The 25,787-nt window shown below is 34.9% G+C and overlaps 1 protein-coding gene across 3 annotated transcripts in view; it reads right to left on the minus strand.

The window, feature by feature from the left end:
- The window catches only part of BMP5 (bone morphogenetic protein 5), a 125,327-nt gene that overhangs the window by 38,006 nt on the left and 61,534 nt on the right, over positions 1-25,787 (minus strand). For all 3 annotated transcript variants that reach the window (XM_060109944.1, XM_060109943.1, XM_060109942.1), the window contains exon 2: positions 23,589-23,781. In XM_060109944.1, coding sequence (XP_059965927.1) covers positions 23,589-23,781 — 193 coding nt within the window. The remainder of the gene's footprint in view (positions 1-23,588; positions 23,782-25,787) is intronic.

A 25,787-nucleotide genomic window follows, 5' to 3' on the forward strand; every position in this document is an offset into this window, starting at 1 on the left:
AGTGGTCTTGGTTTTGTCCCTGATAATCAGTGTTTTCCCAAACCATTACCTATAAGTAGCAGTACACTGGCAAGTACACAAGCAAGGGTTAAACTGAATAGAGACAGAAGTGAAAGTAGCTGCTCCAGTCTGGACGGATGTGGATTCTCCAAGGAGATGGAGGGCAGGCAGGCTGTGATGAAAGTCTCTGTTTTAGAGGGAGTTTTCCTTTTGTTTACCACTTTCATTATACTTTTTTTCCATTTTTATTACATATATTTTTCATTTTTATTTCATTTTCTATTTTTATTATATAATTAATTATTTTATGGATCCCAGAGGCCAAGAGAGGGTCACCAGGTATACCATTGGATTAAGGGAGAAATCCCATAGATTGAGCTATGGCTCTTCCCTGACTCACTTTAACACTTTCTTTGTGCACAAATCCCCTGGGGACAGTAGTACCTATGCATATAAACTTGTATGTTTTAGGATAATCTCCACAGTGTTACTATTATTAACATTTATCAATCTTAACTTTAGTATTAAATTTACAAATGTATGAGTATCTGTCAAACGATAATGAATTATTTTATTTATTATATCTTTACTACAGGCAGCTTCTGAGCTAAGTGCTACATCTTTTTGATGTTTAGTCATTATTTTAATTTGTTTTATTGAAGTATAGTTGATTTACAGTGTTGTGTTAATTTCTGTTGTACAGCAACATGATTCAATTATACATATATGTATACACATCCTTTTTCATATTCTTTTCCATTATGGTTTATCACAGGATATTGAATATAGTTCCCTGTGTTATACAGTAGGACTTTGTTGTTTATCCATTCTATATATAATAGTTTGTATCTGCTAATCCGAAACTCCCAATCCATTCCCCCCACACACTCCTGTCCCTTGGCAACCACAGGTCTGTTTTATATGTGACATTTAATCTTTACAATAGATATTTATATTGATGAAATTAAGGCTCAGATAGGTTGATGGTAAAAAAAATGGAACTCCATCAAAGTAGAATAGAAATACACTATTATGTATTTTATGATTGTGCTGAATCTGACAGCATATTATTCATATGAAGAAGATCAGAGCTATGTCATAATAAGCTATGTTAAATACTATTCTACTGTATTTTCCATCTATCTATATCTTAGAAGTCACTTTAAAGGTGAATTACAAAATGTAAAAAACTAATTTTGAATAAAATCAAATCATGCATATTTATTATTTTCTTAGAAAAAAATCTATAATTGAAAACTGAACTATAGCAGAAGTAAAGAATCTCAGTCAATATTTTAGAAGGTACCTCTCCATTTCTTTACATAAACTTGATTTATACCATTCTTCCATTAACCTAGAGAATTTAAAATTAATGTTTTATGATCAATCATATTGTCCAGCTACTGTACACCAAAATATGCAGCTTTAATTCTCCTTCACAATTTTAATCATAGTGATTACCAAAGGAGGGTTACAGACACTTTTTCACATCCAATACAGGAATCAGTTTGAGTCACTGTGGACATAGGACAGGCATATACTACAATTCAATGAAAAGATTAATTCATTCCCACTTGAATTTTAAGGACCCATTATTTTCACAGTGTGTGGAATGTAAATCAAATTCTCCCTCTTCCTCCTAAATTGGAAAATCTACCAAATAAACAGAATCTAAGAAAATATGGATTATTCTTAAATTTTTGAAATATTTAAAAAATGTCTTTGAGACTGTAATCTTGGAAGTAACTTAATCACGTTATTAGCTTCTTAAACAGAAGAAGGGTTCACCTTGTAGCTTGGAAAATACGCAAATGTTACCCTGCTTTCAAAGCCTGCTTTCATTTGAAATATGGTAAAGATATTCTAATAAACTCTGCAAAGCATAAAATGCCATCCCTTGGTGTGATATAAATAAACATTTGAAAAACAAAAAAAACAAAGGTAAATTCTGAGAGCAATTTCAACTAGTTAACAAATATCTTTATGTAGTTATTTAGGTGTATTTTCTATTATTTTTAAGTTGTGATACTTTTCCAGAAAAAAAAAATTCTCTAACTATTCATATTCAAGTCTCAACACTGTTAAGCATGTCTATGAGGAAAATAGTTTCAGTTTTAATGAATGTATTTAGAAAAATCATCAGCCAACAGACCCAAGCAAACCTTAAATACCTGAATTTCAGTGATGCAAATCTAATTCATTGGAAGGTAAACCTAGGCCAACAGTATGATTTGAAAAAATCCATATATTTCTAGTTCACCTCTGAAGTTATGAATGATCAGCTGTCTTCATAAGCTTCATGGATTCCTATTCTTGAGCAAAACTATTTTATTTTTGACTGTTAACTTCTATTCTTTAACTTCTCCTCTTTCCTTTTGTGTAAAGAGCTCTTCTGCATTACCTACATACAAGAGAATATGCTTTAGGAGAGTCAAGTCTGTTTATTTATTTATGTATTTTTTTATTTATTTTTTGGCTGTGTTGGGTTTTTGTTGCTGCGTGTGGGCTTTCTCTAGTAGGGACGAACAGGGTCTACTCTTTGTTGAGGTCCGTGGGCTTCTTGTTGCAGTGGCTTCTCTTGTTGTGGAGCACGGGCTCTAGGCATGCGAGCTTCAGTAGTTGCAGCACGCAGGTTTCAGTAGTTTTGGCACGTGAGTTTATGGCTCATGAGCTCCAGAGCGCAGGCTCAGTAGTTGTGGCTCACGGGCTTAGTTACTCTATAGTATGTGGAATTTTCCCAGACCAGGGATTAAGCACATGTCCCTTGCATTGGCAGGTGGATTCTTAACCACTGTGCCACCAGGGAAGTCCTCAAGTCTATTTTTAATAAGCACAATGGTAATAATTTTGTAATTTTCACTCATGTAGCAACTTTCATAACAGCATCTTAAAAATAAATTCCTATCCATTCTGTAGAAATTGAGACATGATTTCTTTGGAAGTATAAAATTATTCCACTAAAGAAGAGCACTTATCTCCCTGGAAATAGCAGAATATACTAAATATATCCTATAAGCAGTATAAAATAAACTTGTTAAAGTTGCCTTGCCTTATCACTTTCACCATTTTTTAAAGAAATTCTTACAGCATCTAATAAAAGAAAATTTTAAATATTAATGCATTTAAAAGGAATACAGTACAAAGAAAATATATATGTAGAAAAATATATTCATTTGTAGCAGAAATAAATCCATAATATAATTATTTTATATTATGTACAATTACAGTAATGAAACTAAAATTAAAATCTGCATTCTAGTAAAGGAAATAAAGTCCACCTACATGGATGTATGCAAGCATTTAAGAATGTTACTGTGTTAGTATCCTAAGGCTGCCATAACAAAGTACCGGAGCCTGAGTGGCTGAAACAGTAGAAATTTATTGTCTCACAGTTCTGGAGGCTGGATGTCCAAACTCAAGGTGTTGACAGGGTTGATTCTGTTGAGGACTGTGAGGGAAGAATCTCGTTGGCTTGTAGATGGCTGTTTCCTCCCTGCATCTTCATATCACCTTTCCTATGTGTACATCATTACATCCAAATTTTCCATTTTTATAAGGACACCAGTCATATTGGATTAAGACTCACCCTCAGTTTAATTGAGTTACCTCATTAAAGACTCTGTTTCTAAATAAGATCACATTCTGAGATACTGGAGACCAGGACTTCAATATATGGATAGGAGAGAGAGGGGAACATGGTTCAACCCATAATACTATTTTAAAATATCTTTTAAAGGCAAGAATAATCCTGGATGTGAACATTCTGTGTTTATAGATATTATAGCAATTATCCACATTGAAATGTTTTCAAAAACTAATACGTGAAAGTCAATTTATATTGATCAAAATAACTCATAATGATGAAAATTTGTATTTTTCTTTTTCAGATAGAATTTGAACCTTTGTCTTGAGTATGTTACAGATCAGCATAATAATTTCTCATACAGTTAAATGAAGCTATCATGCAGTTGTTAAATACAGAGTCATATTGAACAGATAAAGGATTTGCATCACACAGATTTATTGGATATGAAATATATAGATATACTGAATATAATTAATCACAGGCAAAAAAATAATACGTAGATATGTAGATACAGTTAGAGTTCAATACAAATACATGTGAGCATATCTTACTTCAATCATGACCAGAGGTTTAAACATGTGTTTTCATGGGAAATTGGTAGGGTTGAAGATACTGCTTTGCAAGGGTGCTTTTTATTTTACTGAGAGAGGAAAGGGTTTTGTATACATGCTCTGGGAGCCTCAAAATACCAAAAGAGTAGGAACTTCACTAAGGACTGAGCAGCAGGAGCCAAATTCAGCAAAATTTGAGTTATCATCATTCTTACGACTCATCTGAAAATAAAGAGTCTTACATATCTAAGATAATGACACTGGAAGAAATAAAGTGTATTGCAATAAAATAAACTAGAATTTGGGGAGCAGACAGAACTTGAACAATAAAGGAATTCCTCAGCCACTGTTTCCCCATGCCTAAAAGATAGTATGATAATCACTGCCTTAAGAGATTTTGTGAAGACCAAATGTAATATAATCTGAAGATCTATCTGGAAGAGAGGAAATTATAGTTGAATCTTTACCTAGTTCATCAGAGATTTTTCCCAGAAATAGAACATGCAATCCTAAAATTTGTACAGAACCACAAAGACCCCGAATAACCAAAGCAATCTGGAGAAAGAAGAACAAAACTAGAGGCATCACACTTACAAAGTTATACTAATCAAAACAGTTTGATATTGGCACAGAAACAGACACATAGATCAATGGAGCAGTATAAAGAGCCAAGAAATAAACCCACATATATGGGTTAATTAATTTACAATGAAAGAACCAAGAATATACAACAGGGAAAGGCAGTCTCTTCAATAAAGTGTTGGGAAAACTGGACAGCCACATGCAAAAGAATGAAACAGGACTGTTATCTTACACCATACACAAACTTAACTTAAAATGAATTAAAGACTTGAATGTAAAACCTGAAACCATAAAACTCCTAGAAGAAAACATAGCCAGTAAGCTCCTTGATATTGGTCTTTGCAATGATTTCTTTTTGGCTCTGACACCAAAAACAAAAGTGATAAAAGCAAAAATAAACAAGTGGAGCAATATCAAATTAAAAATCTTTTGCACAGCAAAGGAAACCATCAACAAAATGAAAAGGCAACCTATGGAATGGGAGAAAATATTTGCAAATCGTATATCTGATAAGGAGTTAATAACCAAAATATATAAAGAACTTATACAACTCAATAGCAAAAAAAAATCTATTTAAAAATGGGCAGAAGACATACAGATGGACAAGTACATGAAAAGATGCTGAACATCACTAAACATTAGGGAAATGCAAAACAAAACCACAATGAGATATAACTTCATACCTGTTAGAATGGCTATTATGTATTAAAAAGACAAGAAATAACAGGTGTTGGTGAGTATGTAGAGGAAACGGAACACTTGTGTACTGTTGGTGGGAATGTAAGTTGGTGCAGTCACTATAGAAAACAGTATGGAGGCACCTCAAAAATTGAAAAAAAAAAAAACAACTATCATTTGGGCCAGTAATTCTGGTTTTTATTGAAGAAAATGAAAACACTAACTCAAAAAGATATACACATCTCCATGTTCATTGCAATATTATTTACAATAGCCAAGATATGGAGACAACCTAATTGTCCATCAACAGATGAATAGGTACAGAAAATGTGGCATACACACACACACACACACACACACACTGGAATATTATTCTGCCATAAAAAAGAATGAAATCTTGCCATTTGTGACATGAATGGACCTCTTGAGGGCATTATAATAATTGAAATAAGTCAGATGGAGAAAGAAAAACACTATCACTTATATGTGGAATCTAAAACAAAACAAAACAAAAACAGCAAACAAACAAAACCCAAGCTCATAGATACAGAGTACAGGTTAGTGGTTACCAGAGGCAGGGGGTGGGAGTGAAAGAAATGGATGAAATAGGTCCAGAGGTGTAAACTTCGAGTTATAAAATAAGTAAGTCATGGCACTGTAATGTACAGCATGGTAAATGTCTGTAATTAATAATACTGTATTACATATTTTGAAAGTTGCTGAGAGAGTAGGTCTTTAAAGTTCTAATTACAAGAAAGAACATTTCTAACTGGGTATGGTGACAGAAGTTAACTGCAGTGATCATTTTGCAATATATGCAGATATTGGATCATTATATTGTATACCTGAAACTAATATAAAGTTATATGTCAATTATGCTTCAATAAAAAATACTTAAAAATGAACTAACAACAACAAAAATGTGTGAATTAGTGCTTTTGTTAACATAATATTTCTGATGACAGCATTATACACAGACTCAAAAAAATGCTACTTTTGTAACAACATAGATGAATCTGAAGATGATGAACTTTGTAATATCGTGATATATGATTCAAAATATGGCTATAGTGATTATGTCAAACATGCATGTGAAAAGTTTGAAAAAAGTCTCTACATAAGGCTTCCCTGGTGGTGCAGCGGTTGAGAGTCCACCTGCCAATGCAGGGGACATGGGTTCGTGCCCTGGTCCGGGAAGATCTCACATGCCACACAGAGGCTGGACCCATGAGCCATGGCCGCTGAGCCTGCGTGTCCGGAGCCTGTGCTCTGCAACGGGAGAGGCCACAACAGTGAGAGGCCCGCGTATCAAAAAAAAAAAGTCTCTACATATATTTTCAAAGTGAAACAAGGAATATGACTACATTAATGAAATTTTATATAACATGATTAAAATATGTAAAAATAATTATATTAATAAACGATTATATCTTTTTACTATTTAACTGCTACTATTATATTCATTATATATCTATGTCTATAAACACATACAATTATATAAATATTCAGTTTCCTCCTCTAATTTCTTTGACCTTTAACTTGAGTAAACCAAATATTTTTATACAATCGTATCATATTCTTCTTCATTATCTTTCTTATAATCAGGTACACAAACATGTCTAGTAGCATACTATGTATGTGGTTTTGGATGCTTGAAATGTTAACTCCTTCTACTTTCTACATAGCTGAATAACAGAATTAATGAAGTATTCTCATTATAAGCCCCAAATAAAAATTATAACCAGGAATGTCTGATGTGAAGTCAGCTAGCCTGGGAGTCTACCTCTGAAAGTGAACAAAATAAATCACTGAATACTAGAATTAAGTGGGATATAAATTATGTAGCCAAACTGTTATTTGATTGATGAGAAAACTTAAAGAGAAATCAAATTATTTCCCATGGTCTCTCACCCAGTTGGAAGACCAGAACTCAGGTTTCTATATTCCATTTTCAGAACACTTTCTCTTATATCACTGTAGCTCCCTTTTTAGTCCCAAACCATCCTTTAACTGCCCTCTTTACACTGAAAGATAATTGGTTTTTGGATTGGATTACTGAAAAGTTGAGCTGAGCCACCAGCCTAAAACAAGGTGGGAGACATGGAGCCAAGGAGTGACCATGTAATCAAGTTAAGATGAGGTCATTAGCATGGACCTTAATCCAGTATGATCGTTGCCCTTATAAGAAGAAAAGAGACACAGAAGGAAGACAGCCATATGAGGACAAAGGCAGAGATGGAACTTTTGTTGACCCAAGCCAAGGAATATTTGAAGCTACCAGAAGCTGGAAGAGGCCAAAAACAATCTTCCCCTAGAAAACCTAGAGGTTTTGGAAGGAGTATTGTCTTAACAAAACTTTGATTTTGGACTTCTAATCTCCAGAAGTGTGAGAGAATAAATTTCTGTTTTATTAATCCATCCAAGTTTGTGGTAATTTGTTACAGCAGCTCTAGGAAACTAATACACTTCACTAGTTTTCACAGATTAAATATTTCATATTAAATAGGAGGTGGTCAGCAATATCAAATACTGAGAAGAATGGGAAGAACAAAAAAGTGTCTAGAAGATTTGGTAGCAAGGAGAACGTTGGTGGATAATCAGTAGAGTGGAGTTATCAAACTGCAGTAGGTTGAGGGGTGAATAAAAGATAAGAAGGGGATGTATTTAAAGCAAAGTTTTATAACATGAACTTCACTAAGATATGGAGAAGAGAAATAATGTGGAATAGTAGGAAGAAGGAGAGTCAAATAGAGGGATTTTTAGTAAACATAAGAAACATCAAATATTTATAGGACACATTTAAATGCATATTTAAAAGATAGAACATATACTATTTCAACACAATAAGAAATGTGAGTGGACAACACAGAAAATCTTCCAGAATAAGCATGTGCTTGGTTACTTCTCTATGACACTGTCCTTGGAGTTCACGTGTATTGTGAAAACTTCTTTATAGATGAAATCACTTCTCAGCAGGGGAATTGGGTAAACTAATATACATCAGATGAGTCCTTGGATGGGACCCCCATTCATCTTTTGCCAAAATCTATTTTATCAAGGGTATTGTTTCATAGGCTTGTGGCAAATAAATCCTTTTGCTTGTTTCTAAATATGGTTAATAAACAGTTCTCATTGGTATCTTATTACTTGAGCAGAAAGTGTAGGACTCATGGCTCCTCTGAGGAGTCTCATTATAAGTTTACCTTTATAAAGTGAAGATTGTAATTATAGGTGGAATTGGTATCTGCTAAATTTCAACAATGAGTTGTTGTACTTAGGCTTTGCTTAGTAATAGAAAAAAATAATTATGCCCTTTAAGTCATCTTTCTGAGCTTTTGTTTATTCTTTAAATTAAGATTAAAATAAAATCCACCTCATAAATCCCTTGCAGGGATAAAAAAAACTACACAAATAAAAATATTATGCAAATTGCTATAATTGCTGTTTTCTTACCAAAACACACTTATGGCAGGTAAGTATGTATATAATAAGTTGTATATCTTATGCTTCATGACAAAATTAGGGTCAGAAGTGATTTATGCAATCACTACTGTCAAAGTTCTTTAATAACCTGCACTTATAAATTTTAGATATAGAGATTCATTCATTTTCTTTAAGTTTAATAACATTTATTGATACATATAGCCCATAATAAGCTTTTGTTCCTAAATTCCATTAAAGGCAAAAAATGAAGTTGAAAACATATAAAAAATGAAGTAAAATTATTTATGTAATCAACAAGAGATAATGAAAGAGAAATATTCTTTATATTGTTATGGTTTCAATTATATGCATGCATACATATATGTGTATATATATACATTAGAGAGAGAGAGAGAGAGAGAGAGAGGGAGAGAGAAAGAGAGAGAGAAAGAGAAGAAACAGTTAACCAGGAGCATAAACATTCTACTGTCTAACCAAGAAGCTCTAAATCTTGCCAAGAAAAGCTTTGGGAAATTGTCTGGAAGATATACAGATACATTTCAGAGCAAAAGTTAAAATACTCTTCTATTTCCACGAGGCATGAAACTTACAGAGCACAGAGATATCTACACTTTTACCAAACTTTCTACTATTAGGACGTTTTCACCTCCTTCCATCTCCTTTTGTCTGTGAATAGCTTATCATGCCTAGTAGAAATGTAATGATGGCCACCCAAGAAGAAAGCATACACCTTTCTCTGGGTATCTGACATAAACACACCACACCATCTGAGAAATCTGACATACAGCTCTAAAACAGAGCACATTGACAATGGATGCAAATTAATCAATGATATTCTCTGGGGTTTATAATGTCAAAATCTTCTCTCATGTGCAATTTCAGGTTTAAAAGTGTTAGAATTTGACTTTGTTAGCTGATTGATATTTTCAGATGGCAATTATTTTTTCTCCCAAAACAAATGTGAAATAACAAGCTTCTGTAAATCTCACAGAACACCAATTTTCAGAATATCTAATTCAATGAGGTATTTACATTTAAAAGGCAAATATGCAAGCTGGTAAAATAGTAATATTAGATGGAATTGAATGGGAAAAAAAGTTGAATTCCCACTATGAAAATTCAATAACTTTTCCCTCTGTGGAATTTTTTAAATTTCCAAGATACTAATAATGTTAGCAGGTTTCCTGGTGCTACATCATTCCATATTTTTCCCTTGCAGAGAGATCTAAACAAGGGCTACTGAATACACACACACACACACACATACACACTCACACGGGAGAGTCCTTCACTCAACAAGAATCAAAGAAGTGAGACTATTACATACATAGTCCAACCACTTTTAATGCCCTCTAATGAATGAGTGATACACCCAGTTCAGGTTCCTAAGACCTCTTCCATATTATGACTCTTACGACCCCAAATATGAAATAGTCGGGGAAAAATTGACTTCATGGCATGAATTATTCCCATAATTTAAGTTTATAACTTAAATCTACAACTAGAGCAGTATTTCTCAACCTCAGCATTAGGGAAAATTTGGACCAGATCATTCTTTATTGAGTAGGGGTGTGTCCTGTTCATGGCAGAAGGTTTAGCAGCATCTTCCACTACCTACCCATTGGGTGCCAGTAGCCTTTCATCCCTCCACCCTCGCCAACTGGGACAACCAAAAATGCCTCCAGACATTGCTACATGTCTCCTGGGGGCTGAATCCCCTCAGCTGAGAACTTGAACTAGAGCTTGATCCCTGCACACTGCAGAAACACAAGCCATGCTTGTGTGCTGTCCTATATACCTAGAGCAGTCAGCACTGACCATCTGAGTGTTAGTTATGCTGCTTTCAAGAGCTCACGAAATCACCCTGGGTGGAAATTGTCAATGTGTATCCTGAAGTATGTCCACAGAAGAATCAAAAATCTTAGAGAAGCAGGAGGGGGGAGATGATGTCAATGTGAAACTGGCTATGGACTTGAATGATGATAGCTCAACTAAATATATCCAAGCAGGGAAGATGACAAATGACAACTAGCAGGCTGGCTTAAAATATTTTTGCAGTGGAGCACAGAAATTGATATTCATAACAGAACATTAGGAAAAGGTTGAATTCTACACAGCATATTTTATTTTTGGAATATATAAATGTATATATTGTGAAAAAGTTAATTCAAGGAAAGCACTTAGCATAGTGCCAGATGCATGGTGAGTGCCCATTAAATGGGCAAGTGCTGACTGCTCTTCTTAGTAGTAGGACTACTGGCATTGTTCTCACTATTTAATTCTTTACACATTTAAACATTTTAATGATTAAGAATATTTCTCCTAAGTGCCCTCTCTGTCTCTACCTCTCTTTCTCTCTCTGTCATTATAGAAAGTTCTCCTACACTGTTGGTGGGAATGTACATTGGTGCAGCCACTGTGGAAAGCAGTATGGAAGTTCCTCATAAAAGTAAAAATAGAGTTACCATATTCTCCACTCCTGAACATATATCCAGATAAAACTATAATTCAAAAAGATACATGTGTACCTATGTTCATAGCAACACTATTCACAATAACCAAGACATGGAAACAACCTAAATGTCCACTGACAGATGAATGGATAAAGAAGATGTGGTACATATATACAATGGAATATTACTCAGCCATAAAAAAGAACAAAATAAGGCCACTTGCAGCAATATGGATGAAACTAGGGAACATCATACTAAGTGAAGTAAGTCAGAAAGAGAAAGACAAATACCATATGATATCACTTTGGTGTAGAATCTAAAATATGACACAGATGAACCAATCTATGAAACAGAAAGAGACTCAAGTCATAGAGAATAGACTTGTGGTGACCAAGGTTGAGGAGGGGTGGGGGAGGGATGGAGTGGGAGTTTGGGGTTAGCAGATGCAAACTATTATATAGAGGATGGATAAACAACAAGGTCCTACTGTATAGCACAGTGAACTATATTCAATACCCCGAGATACACCATAATGGAAAAGGATATGGAGAAGAATGTGTATGTGTGTACATATATATATATATATATTTATATAAAGCTGAGTCACTTTGCTGTACAGAAGAAATTAACACCACATTTTAAATCAACTATACTTCAATAAAAAAAGAGTCAAAGAAATAGACTTTAAAAAAGAAAAGTTCTTTCTCATCTTCAAAGGCCCAACTCAAGGATGAACTCCTCCTAGTGGCTTTCTCCAAGGGCCCTCACCCTCCCATGTGAAGAATTAATTTCCCCTTCATTTGTATTTTATATTCATTTGTACAACACGTAGTACATACTTACATCATACTGCTTAGTGCATTGCATTATAGTTATTAAAGCCTGTGTGTGGCAAGCTCACCCCAACCCCTGCCTCAGGTTATGAACTGTAAGGATCTTATTTACTCTCCTTTTGTACCCTGTGCTGGCCACATGTAAGTTGCTCAGGAAAAGCAGGGCCAACTCAGCTGAATTATCTGGAAAATTCAATCATGTGGAAACCTCATTTCCCAATAATGCCAGATATGTGAGGGGTGACTGAAGAGAAATGCCTCCATACAGAATTTGGGGCTGCCAGCTTCACGTGAAAAGATTAAATGAGTGAAACAATGTGTAATAAGTTTCTACCAAGAAAAATAAAGATTTGGATAAATATCAGAACACTTTTAAATGGCACGCATTGACATATGAGTAGGGATAACCAGGGAGGTGGGAGATAGTAGGAATAAAACATAATTTTAAGAGTTTTAGGTCTTGCTAAGATAAATAATTTTGAAAAGAGATGACATCATTGGTCTATCTCTTTCATATTTGATCACATAGCATTGTCAAAGGATTTCTAGATGAGATGGTTAATAGACCAGAGAGTGTCTTGAATATAAAACATATCTATAAAACATCAGTCTAAATTACTTCAAGGACCCCCACCTTGACACTCCTAGATTATATGTTATGGGAAGTGAGCTTTAAATATGTGAAATTATACACAAAAACACACACTTTTGCATTGTCAAATGCACTGCCTTAAAGAGTACAGTCTGCACAGACTTTTCAATTGTTCCTTAGTTTAATTCAAAACACTATTACACACTACTATATATAAAATAGATAACCAACAAAGGACCTATTATATAGCACAGGGAACTGTAGTCAATATCTTGTAATAACCTATAATGGAAGAGAATGTAGAAGAAAAATATATATATGTATATACATTATGTATAACTGAACCACTTTGCATTATACCTGAAACTAACACAACATTGTAAATCAACTATAGTTCAATAAAAATTTTCAAAAAAAGAAACAGTACATAAATAAAATCCACAAGTTTGAAGACAAGTTTTAAGAGGTGACCTTAGGCTTGAAAATGTCTAGAGGTACAAGTTTCTTTTCATATATCCATTTGAGTTCTTGATTTGATAAATATATGAAAACACAAATAATCAATACTCAACAAATAATATTTGGATATTAAAATGGGTTTCTCAAATTGAAATTCTTTTCATTTTACTGTGATCACATGATATATAAATGAAGTATCTTTAATCCTTCCTCCTCAATTTCAGAGAATTAAAGTCAAGGTTCCCAATTGGCAGGAACATTTTCCATAAAACAGGGGAAAGAAAAAAAATTATTTATCTTCATTTGCTGTGGAAAGAAAAATGCCTCTTGTAGCTTAAGAAAAATATAAGATCAACTTATTTTTTAATCCTTTATTTTGTTCAGTTTAGTTTTGATTTTTGCCCCTCTCTACCTGGAAATGTTTGGATGGTTATTTGGTAAAGAAACATGTAACATACTGTTGTTTCATTATCTTCACTTGCTAAACTATGCTTAGGCTTGTTTTGATTACAAAAGTAATTGTCACTATAAAAATTTAGAAAGTACAGAAAAAGGGGAAAATTAAAATTTTAAATTACCTGCAAGCTTTCAATGAACACTTGCTGCTTCCTTCCATTCTGTTTTCCACATGAATTCGTCCTAACATAATTATGTGTATTATGTGTAAATAAAATTTGTTTCCTGTTTTGTTAAATTAACATTACAGCCTGGGCACTTTCCAGTGTTACTAATATATTTTTTTTTTTTTTTTTTTTTTTTTTTTTTTTTTTTTCTTTTTGTGGTATGCGGGCCTCTCACTGTCGTGGCCTCTCCCGTTGCGGAGCACAGGCTCCGGATGCGCAGGCCCAGCGGCCATGGCTCACGGGCCCAGCCGCTCCGCGGCATATGGGATCCTCCCAGATCGGGGCACGAACCCGTATCCCCTGCATCGGCAGGCGGACTCTCAACCACTGCGCCACCAGGGAGGCCCTAATATATTTTTAAAATACAGTTTCTACTTTATCTATGAAGCATAGCATTTCCATTTTCCATGAAATATAGTGCAACCTTTTCTCTTCTGTTTAAAATTAAAATGTTCTCAGTCTATGCTATGGTAACCAATAATACTTTGAAAAACATTTATATGTGAATCCTTTTCTAATTTTCTATATCTCTGATACTTCTGTAAAATAAATTCATAGATAAGAAGTTTCCCATCCTCTTGAACTGTATTCTTTTTAACATCTTTATTAGCGTATAATTGCTTTACAGTGTTCTGTTACTTTCTGCTGTATAACAAAGTGAATCAGCTATGTGCATACATATATCCCCATATCCTCTACTTCTTGTGTCTCCCTCACACCCTCCTTATCCCACCCCTCTAGGTGGTCACAAAGCACTGAGCTGATCTCCCTGTGCTATGCAGCTGCTTCCTGCTAGCTAGCTATTTTACATTTGGTAGTGTGTATATGTGAATACTACTCTCTCACTTCGTCCCAGCTTACACTTCCCTCTCCCTGTGTCCTCAAGTACATTCTCTACATCTGCGTCTTGTCTTCATTCCTGTCCTGCCCCTAGGTTCATCAGAACCTTTTTTTTTTTTTTAGATTCCATATATATGTGTTAGCATACTGTATTTGTTTTTCTCTTTCTGACTTACTTCACTCTGTATGACAGACTCTAGGTCCATCCACCTTACTACAAATAACTCAATTTCGTTTCTTTGTATGACTGAGTAATAATCCATTATATATACGTGCCCCATCTTCTTTATCCATTTATTGGTCGTTGGACACTTAGGTTGATTCCATGTCCTGGCTATTGTAAATAGTGCTGCAATGAACATTCTGGTACATGTATCTTTTTGAATTACGGTTTTCTCAGAGTATATGCCCAGTAATGGGATTGCTGGGTCATATGGTAATTCTATTTTTAGTTTTTTAAGGAACCTCCACACTGTTCTCCACAGTGACTGTATCAATTCACATTACTACTAAAAGTGCAAGAGGGTTCCGTTTTCTCCACACCCTCTCCAGCATTTATTGTTTGTAGATTTTTTGATGATGGTCATTCTGACGGGTGTGAGGTGATACCTCATTGTAGTTTGATTTACATTTCTCTAATAATTAGTGATATTGAGCATCCTTTCATGTGTTTGTTGGCAATCTGTATGTCTTCTTTGGAGAAATGTCTATTTAGGTCTTCCACCCATTTTTGGATTGCATTGTTTTTTTGGTTTTTTTTCTGATATTGAGCTGCATGAGCTGCTTGTATATTTTGGAGATTAATCCTTTGTCAGTTGCTTTTTTTGCAAATATATTTTCCCATTCTGAGGGTTGCCTTTTCATCTTGTTTATGGTTTCCTTTGCTGTGCAAAAGCTTTTAAGTTTCATTAGGTCCCATTTGCTTATTTTTGTTTTTACTTGCATTTCTCTGGAAGGTGGGTCAAAAAGGATCTTGCTGTGATTTGTGTCATAATGTGTTCTGCCTATGTTTTCCTCTAGGGGTTTTAAATGGTCTGGCCTTACATTTAGGTCTTTAATCCATTTTGAGTTTATTTTTGTGTATGGTGTTAGGGAGTATTCTAATTTCATTATTTTACATGTAGCTGTCCAGTTTTCCCAGCACCACTTATTGAAGAGGCTGTCTTTTCTCCATTGTATATTCTTGCCTCCTTTACCAAAGATAAGGTGACCATATGTGCATGGGTTTATCTTTGGGCTTTCTATCCTGTTCCATTGATCTATATTTCTGTTTTTGTGCCAGTACCATATTGTCTTGATTACTGTAACTTTGTAGTTTAGTCTGAAGTCCAGGAGCCTGATTCCTCCAGCTCCATTTTTCTCTCTGAAGATTGTTTTTTCTCTTCGGGGTCTTTTGTGTTTCCATACAAATTGTGAAATTTTTTGTTCTAGTTCTCTGAAGAATGCCATTGGTAGTTTGATAGGGATTATATTGAATCTGTAGATTGCTTTGGGTAGTATAGTCATTTTCACAATGTTGATTCTTCCAATCCAAGAACATGGTACCTTTCTCCATCTGTTTATATTGTCTTTAATTTCTTTCATCAGTGTCTTATAGTTTTCTGCATACAGGTCTTTTGTCTCCATAGGTAGGTTTATTCCTAGATATTTTATTCTTTTTGTTACAGTGGTAAATGGGAGTGTTTTCCTCATTTCTCTTTCAGATTATTCATCTTTAGTGTATAGGAATGCAAGAGATTTCTATGCATTAATTTTGTGTCCTGCTACTTTATCAAATTCATTGATTAGCTCCAGTAGTTTTCTGGTAGCATTTTTAAGATTCTCTATTTATAATATTATGTCATTAGAAAACAGTGACAGTTTTACTTCTTCTTTTCCAATTTGGATCTTTTTATTTCTTTTTCCTCTCTGATTGCCACGGTTAAAACTTCCAAAACTATGTTGAATAATAGTGGTGAAAGTGGGCACCTGTGTCGTTTTCCTGATCTTAGAGGAAATGGTTTCAGTTTTTCACCATTGAGAACAATGTTGGCTCTGGGTTTGTCATATATGGCCTTTATTATGTTGAGGTAGGTTCCCTCTGTGCACACTTTCTACAGAGTTTTTATCATAAACTGGTGTTGAATTTTGTAGAAATCTTTTTTTGCATCTGTTGAGACTATCATATGGTTTAAATCCTTCAATTTGTTAATATGTTGTATCATATTGATTGATTTGCATATATTGAAGAATCCTTGCATTCCTGGGGTAGATACCACTTGATCAGGGTGTATAATCCTTTTATTGTGCTGTTGGATTCTGTTTGCTAGTATTTTGTTGAGGATTTTTGCTTCTATGTTCATCAGAGATATTGGCCTGTAGTTTTCTTTTTTGTGTGATATCTTTGTCTGGTTTTGATATTAGGTTGATGGTGCTTTCATAGAATGAATTTGAGAGTGCTCCTTCCTGTGCTATATTTTGGAAAAGTTTGAGAAGGATAGGTGTTAGCTCTTCTCTTAATGTTTGATAGAATTCGCCTGTGAAGCCACCTGGTCCTGGGCTTTTGTTTGTTAGAAGATTCTTAATCACAGTTTCAATTTCAATGCTTGTGATTGGTCTGTTCATATTTTCTATTTCTTCCTGGTTCAGTCTTGGAAGGATGTACTGTTCTAAGAATGTGTCCATTTCTTCCAAGTTGTCCATTTTATTGGCATATAGTTGCTTGTAGTAATCTCTCATGATCCTTTGTATTTCTGCAGTGTCAGTCATTACTTCTCCTTTTTCATTTCTAATTCTATTGATTTGAGTCTTCTCCCTTTTTTTCCTGATGAGTCTGGCTAATAGTTTATCAATTTTGTTTATCTTCTCAAAGAACCAGCTTTTACTTTTATTGATCTTTGCTATTGATACCTTCATTTCTTTTTCAGTTATTTCTGATGTGATCTTTATGATTTTGTTCCCTCTGCTAACTTTGGGGTGGGGGGGGCTGTTCTTCTTTCTCTAATTACTTTAGGTGTAAGGTTAGGTTGTTTATTTGAGATTTTTCTTGTTTCTTCAGGTAGGGTTGTATTGCTATAAACTTCCATCTTAGAACTGCTTTTGATGCATGCCATAGGTTTTGGGTCATCGTGTTTTCATTGTCATTTGTTTCTAGGTATTTTTTGATTTTCACTTTGATTTCTTCAGTGATCTCTTGGTTATTTAGTAGCATATTTTTTAGCCTCCATGTATTTGTATTTTTTACAGTTTTTTTTCCTGTAATTGATATCTAGTCTCATAGTGTTGTTTTCAGAAAAGATACTTGATACAATTTCAATTTTCTTAAATTTACCAAGGCTTGATTTGTGACCCAAGATATGATCTCTCCTGTTGAATGTTCCATGAGTATTTGAGAAGAAATTGTATTCTGTTGTTTTTGGATGGAATGTCCTATAAATATCAGTAAGTCCATCTTGTTTAATGTGTCATTTAAAGCTTTTGTTTCCTTATTTATTTTCATTTTGGATGATCTGTCCATTGATGAAAGTGGGGTGTTATAGTTCCCTACTATTATTGTGTTACTGTCGATTTCCCCTTTTATGGATGTTAGCATTTGCCTTATGTACTGAGGTGCTCCTATGTTGGGTGCATAAATATTTCCAAATGTTATATCTTCTTCTTGGATTGATCCCTTGTTCATTATGTAGTGTCCTTCTTTGTCTCTTGTAATAGTCTTTATTTTAAAGTCTGTTTTGTCTGATATGAGAATTGCTACTCCAGCTTTCTTTTGATTTCCATTACATGGAATATTTTTTTCCGTCCCCTCACTTTTAGTCTGTAGGTGTACATAAGTCTGAAGTGGGTCTCTTGTAGACAGCATATGTATGGGTCTTGTTTTTGTATCCATTCAGCCAGTCTATGTCTTTTGGTTGGAGCATTTAGTCCATTTACATTTAAGGTAATTATCAATATGTATGTTCCTATTATCACTTTCTTAATTGTTTTCGGTTTGTTTTTGTAGATCTTTTCCTTCTCTTGTGTTTCCTGCATAGAGAAGTTCCTTTAGCATTTGTTGTAAAGCTGATTTGGTGGTACTGAGTTCTTTTAACTTTTGCCTATCTGTAAAAGTTTTAATTTCTCCATCTAATCTGAATCAGATCCTTGCTGGGTAGAGTAATCTTGGTTGTAGGTTTTTCCCTTTCATCACTTTAAATATGTCCTGCAACTGCCTTCTGGCTTTCAGAGTTTCTGTTGAAAGACCAACTGTTAACCTTATGGGGATTCCCTTGTACGTTATTTGTTGTTTTTCCCTTGCTGCTTTTAATATTTTTTCTTTGGGTTTAAGTTTTGATATTTTGGTTAGTATGTGTCTTGGTGTGTTTCTCCTTGGATTTATCCTGTATGGTACTCTCTGTGCTTTCTGGACTTGATTGACTCTTTCCTTTCCCATGTTAGGGAAATTTTCAACTATAGTCTCTTTAAATATTTTCTCAGATCCTTTCTGTTTCTCTTCTTCTTCTGGAACCCCTATAATTCAAATGTTGGTGTGCTTAATATTGTCCCAGAGGTCTCTGAGTCTGTGCTCAATTCTTTTCATTCTTTTTTCTTTACTCTTCTCCCTGGCAGTTATTTCCACCATTTTATCTTCCAGCTCACTTATCCATTCTTCTGCCTCAGTTATTCTATATTGATTCCTTCTAGAGTATTTTTAATTTCAGTAATTATGTTGTTCATCACTGTTTGTTGGATCTTTAGTTCTTCTAGATCATTGTTAACTGTTTCTTGTGTTTTCTCCATTCTGTTTCTGAGATTTTGGAGCATCTTTACTCTCATTACTCTGAATTTGTTTTCAGGTAGGTTACCTATTTCATCTTCATTTACTTGGTCTTGTAGGTTTTTACCTTGCTCCTTCATCTGTAACATATTTTTTGTCAATTTTTTTTTTTTTTATGGGTGGTGCTGTATTCTTGTCTTACTGGTTGTTTGGCCTGAGACATCCAGCACTGGAGTTTGCAGGCCGTTGGATAGAGCTTGGTCTTGGTGCTGAGATGAGGACCTCTGGGTGGCCTCACTCTGATTGATATTCCCTGGGGTCTGAGGTTCTCTGTTAGTCCAGCGTTTTGGACTCAGAGCCCTCACCACAGGAACTCAGGTCAGGCCTCTGGCCTGGGAACAAAGATCCCGCAATCATGTGGCCGGCGAAGTAATGGTCCCTGAAAGACATGGACATCCAAGTCACTGGAACCGCCTGGATGATGCACGGCAATGGGGTCCAGAGTTGCCAGAAGGGCCGAGCAGTGGCCTGGGGAGCACAGGGTGGCCTGGTCTCCTCAGAGTCAGAGCTGGGCCGTCTGCATTGCCTGCACTGCCCAGAGTGCCAAGGACTCCACTTGGGCTTGACAGGCATCTGCACCCCGGATTCATGTTTGAGGCCCCTTGAACTGTATTTTAAAGGAGAATTTAACTATTTATCTAAAACTTGGGTTTTCAGGGACAAGTTCACAGATAGCTCCAACTGCTCATAAGTTGGGTGGTGTTCATTTCATTACTGGACTTAATAATGTACCAATTCCTTTCATATGAATCAAAGATCAGCTAATTTTTTTATTAAGGAAAGTCACCTAGCATCATTTTACTTACTTTTTCTTAACATAAACAGTTGCAAATGGTAGCTACTGTTATTATAGTAACCACCTACTTTTGGTTACCCTTTGTGTACAACCCTCTAAATCCTACTAAAATAGTTGTGCCTATTAAGCTGTTAACTGATATATTTATTAAGTATCAACTCTGGTCTTTGCCTGTGATAAGCACCAGTCTTTCCCACATCATTTGAAATATTTTTATTGTTCTGAAATACTTATTTTTGCTTTTATTTTTGTCTATAGATTTTTAAACTTAGACTCCAAGATGTACATCAATTTCCCCATGTGGGAATTCCAAAGACCCTGCTCTTATTACTATATGCTACCATTTTCTACAAAGGCTTTGAAATCCTACAGAGAAACCTGAAATACACTAAGAGGCGTATGTGCTCTTTCTATATCTTCTGTCCCTTAAATGTCTTTCTTTGGCAGAGAAAGTGGAGTGTAAAAAGGGGATCCTAGATTTACAGACAATAGCACAGCACAAGGTTGCATTTTCTTACACTGTGGATTAATGAACCACTGGCAGTGGATGACTGCCTTTGTCAAAGATAAGGAAGGCATTTTGCAAGAGATTCTCCCACCTGGTCAATGATACATAAAATTGAAATATACAGTATGCATGTGTACATTTGTATGTTTCAGATATTGAAGCAAAAAATTGGGGGAAAATATTCCATACCCATTACTAAAAACAAAGACACGGAAGACAATAGGTATAGCATAACCCTACAGGAGAAAATCATAATTCAACAAAAACACTTAATAGTAAATGTTCAAAAAATATGAACTTGGTAGAATTGAATTAATATTGAATTGAATTTACTGAATTAAAAATTTCAAAATAATGTTCATTAAATTGAGTAGAATCCTATCCAATCTCTACCACACTAGAGTCTGGAATAGTAGAGTGGGACAACACCAATCAAAGAGATACATGTACTTTATATTTTAGAAATCATTTTCAAAGATTTAGGAAAAATATCAGTGAAATTCTGGATCTTAGAGTAGATTAAGTACACGTGTTAAAGTGAGTAAAGTCTTAGCCAAATTATACTCAAGAATACTCAAAGAGCAGGCAGATGGAGTTGTAGAAACATTGAGAATAATATGTATAACATCAGTTATAATTAGAGAAATACCAAAGTTTCAAGATAGAGAAATGTTCCATTTTTAGAGAGAAATGAAATTTCCCAAAATTATGAGATTTGATTAAGCATCAATACTCATAAATATTTCAAATGTATTATTAATAAAAATCAGCATGGGTTCATTCATAAATAAATCCATATATTATTATCAATGGGCTCTTCTATTAGTCCTTTATCCTCATCATTGTTATTATGTTTTAAATTATGTAACTGTAGTTAACATACTTAGAAAATAGAGTGAAAAAAAGCTCAAAGGGTAGCTAGTTCAATGGATGACATTCAAAAATATCCTGAGCAAATAGAACAATGGACCTAAATAAAAGTTAGGACTTTTAATTGTGATCAGTGTAAATGTCTATATTTAGTTTCAAACAATTAATAAATAAATAGGGGACTGGTGTACAAACAGTTCCTGTAAAAAATACTTGGTATGTTGAATAACCAAGTACAAATTCAACTTTCATAAAAATATATTGTGAATGGTCAAGAGGTAAGATAATTCAAGTATTTTAGGATATGTTCATGGAAGAAGTATCCCATGAGTAATGATAATTTCAAAACTGTATCAAACAAATTCATAGTGCTGAGGCTAAAAAAAAAAAAAAATCACTTAAGACACTATCCCTTCTTTAAGGAGCTCACCAGCCCAAGTGTGGAAACAGATGCAGAAAAGGAGAATTATAAATAAAATATTTGTTAGCTATGGCAATATAATTAGATGGTATTTGGAGCATTATTTTCAATTCTAGTCATTTAATTTTAAAAGACACCCCCATTATTTAGTATTTAAAAGAATAATGTAGTACGTCAGGCCCTGTCCCTGTGAGAAAAAAATTAGTATCCTCATTTTATAAATGGAACCACAGGGTTGAGATTTAAAACAAAAAACAAAAAATTCACCCACAGACAAATAGCTAGTACGTGTTAGAGCTGAGAAAAGAACAGAAATCTTTCTGCCTTGAAATTAGTGCTCTTAAAATAACAGTGTACCGAGATCAGTATTTATTAAGGTGTGTCCTGCTAAACCAGTGTTTCATAGGATATTAAGTATTACAGACCCAAAGAAAAAGATTCCATAGTCGAATAATTTTGAGGAAGACTAGGAAAAACCAAATTGACAAGTTTCTTTACCATAAAGACCTTGCAAGACTTTACTATTCTGATATGCATGGTGAATCTCCTAAAACACGGTCTAACAAGTAGACTTTTCAAATGCTTTTGACCCCAGAAGCTTTTTATTCTTTTTCTTCATTGAGTATTGTGAGGGGCTAGTGTTCCATGGAACACCCATTGAGAAATCCTACTCACTAGAAGACCAAGAAAAATCCAAAGGCCAGGAACTAGAAATATTCAGTAAGGAGAGAAAGAGGTCTTAGTGAGCTCATGACAGCTGTCTTTAAATATTTATCTCATCAAATAAGAACATAATATTTCATCAAAGGGAAAATCTAGATTTAATGAATGGAAGACAAATTTCACCTCAATATAACATTCCAATAAGAATTTTCTTCAAAAATGTAAGACCTGTCCAACAAAAGTGCTAATCATTTGTAAAAGGTGTTACCCAAGCAATTTCTGCACTGGTCTGAAAACACCACTATAGTCCCTTTCTAATTCTTATATGTGATGGCTCATTTGCAGTAATTATCAGCTGAGGTTTTCATACATTTAATATTTCAGATTCTCTGTCCATTTTTGTACCATTTTGAATTAAGCGTTTTATAGACAGAAGACATACAGGTTAACTGTCAGAATCTATTGCAAATACAATGTCTTCCATCAAAATCCACATAACACTGCACACAATTTACACTATGCCAGGAAAAAATTAAGCCACTCTTCTCCAGTTTATAAAACAACAAGTAATTTAAATCATCTTAATTATAAATTTCATATGTGCAGAATAAAATAAAACTTTTCTCATTTACAAAATGAGGTGAAGGGCCTGAAAATCACATACAGGGGAGCATGAGACCGTCTAGCACGCAGATTGGTGTAAGGAGTAGGAAAAAGCTGTGAAATGTACAAGACACGTTTCAGATCAGTTACATGTATCTTTCATGTGTCTATACCTGGCTTGATGCCATTACACTCAAAGAACCATGATTTGATAGACCACGTGGATTATCAATGGATTTTACTACAATGTAACATTTATTTGCTAGGATAATAAATCAGATATAAATTTGATACCTATTTGTGTATTCCTTGATGATCTGATATATGCTAATCTTAATTGTTTCATTTTCAAATCGGCTGTTGCTCCGGTCCTTATATATCCTGAATTCTGCTGCTGTCACTGCTTCTCCATGAGGAATCTGAGTAAGATCAAACCGGAATTCTTTGTAATGCCTTCGCTGGTGAGAAAAATCCTTGTCTCTTTCAACTGAAAAAAAAAAAAGGAAGTAAAAAGTTAGGCCTTTATAAAGTATGGAAATTAATGGTAAATTCTTTCACTTTGAAAACAAACAAGCAGGATGTTATAAAACTGGGAAAACATAAAACCACAGACTCATATGTGTTTCCAGTTGAAGGAAATTCCACAAAGCAACAGCCTTTAGTTCAAAAGCAATATAACCTCTGTGGTTTTATACAAATTCCTGGCTCCTAAATGGAAAGGTTATCCAAAAATGTTTTTAAAAGTGAAGGTTGTAAAGTTATTACTAGTGTGTATCAAGTACCAGAACAGAGAAGGGTTCATACAGGAATTAGCATTCTGTGATAGAAAGCTCCAGAGTTCCAGGTGAAGTCAATGGTGAGATTTAGCACAGTCGAAGGAGGAAAGTCAGAAGGAGGCCCGAGGAGCTGCTGGCACAGTGGGGCCGTGTTTATGAAATTTTGGAGGTCAAGGAAACAAAACAAATGCATTTTCACAAGAAAGATTGTTTCTAAAGTGTCTTCCCAGGAGACGTTTTTCCTCCTTTTAGCAAATGCAAAGCTCTACCTTTTTTAATGCACTTTCATTAGTTCTTATAGATTATTGAGTACAACCTCCCCAACCCGTGGTGCAGCATCCAGTTTCCCAAAGATCTCTGCTCTTATGCAAATTTGAGAGAGAAACATATTTCCGCCTTCAGCAACCTTCCTACAAAATGAGGTCAGAGAAATTTTCCTCTTGGGAATATTAAGGAGCGTTGAGAGATTCAGGACAGTGTCAGGCATATCATTACATAATCCAGCTTTGTAAAATGATGTATGATTGGATACAGTCTATGCTTGCTACTGACCAGTGTTCTTGGCCTTTCCTAATCAATAGAAATTGATAAGAGGCCAGGCAATAAATTCAGTCAAGGCTTTATTGGGGGCCCTACTATAGCAGGGGGGAGCAAAAACAAGAAACAGGTTCCCTTGCTTGCTCCCAAGTTGGGGCAAGCTGGTTCCTTATATGGGGTGAAGGTAGGGGTGTGTCCAGGAGTTGGGCCAGAGGGTGGCTTGCCCACCCCTTATATGGTGTTGTGTGCAGGGGGCATGCACAGTACCTTGCTTCTGCTCCTGACACCCTGTTTTTGCTCCAGGCTCTTCAGAGGTGGCAATTGGGTTTTTGGCCTTTTTGTATCTTGTTGTCCATAATTTGCCCCAACTGCTCATGAACGCAACCATATTTAGTCCCTTATAGTTTCTGTGTATTTTATTGCTTGAGGAGAGATGTTTGTCCAGGTGCAAGCACTGCAGCAAAGGGTCCCAGGTCCCAGGTCACAGCCTGTCTCATGCTGGGTACCAAAATCTTTCTTAAGGAACCACCTATTAAAAGGGTTCATTTTTAGTAATGCAATATCATTTGATGGAATTAAGTTTCTCAGTGCTAGTAGGTTTCTCAAAATCTCAGTTACCTCAGATAATATAGGACAGATTACAAAAAAAAAAAAATTCACTGCAAAACATTGTGTTCCAAGTGTCTCACAAACCTACAATATTTTTAAAAAATATATCCAGTGACATTTCATTGCTGAAATGTTGTTACAAGAAGATAAAAGATGTATGTTATATAAACAATTCACAATGTTCAAAAATTGGATTAAGACACAAAAAATATATTTAGGAGGTTAATTGAAATGATACCAACACTGCTAAGAATATATGAAACTTGGGATCCTTAACTAGAGGAAGGGTCAAGATTAAGGAAGAGAGAAAGCAATCATGATCATCGAGGAGTGATTTTTGGGAACCCAGGCTGCTGGACTCCTAAATTCTAGTGCCAGACAGGGCTCCATGTCTGAGAGGAAGTTCATGACAAAGGAACCCACAATTCCTTGCCTTCATCCTCCAATATAATCTCTGGTTTATTTTCTCCAGAGGAGTAGGAGATAGTTTAAGAGAGCTAGGAGCTCAACCCCACCTCCATCTCAGATACCTACACAAGCAAAGAGGAAAATGTAAGCTACACCTGGAGAC

This window comes from Mesoplodon densirostris, chromosome 10 (assembly GCF_025265405.1).
Source record: "Mesoplodon densirostris isolate mMesDen1 chromosome 10, mMesDen1 primary haplotype, whole genome shotgun sequence".
Taxonomy (NCBI): Eukaryota; Metazoa; Chordata; class Mammalia; order Artiodactyla; family Ziphiidae; genus Mesoplodon; species Mesoplodon densirostris.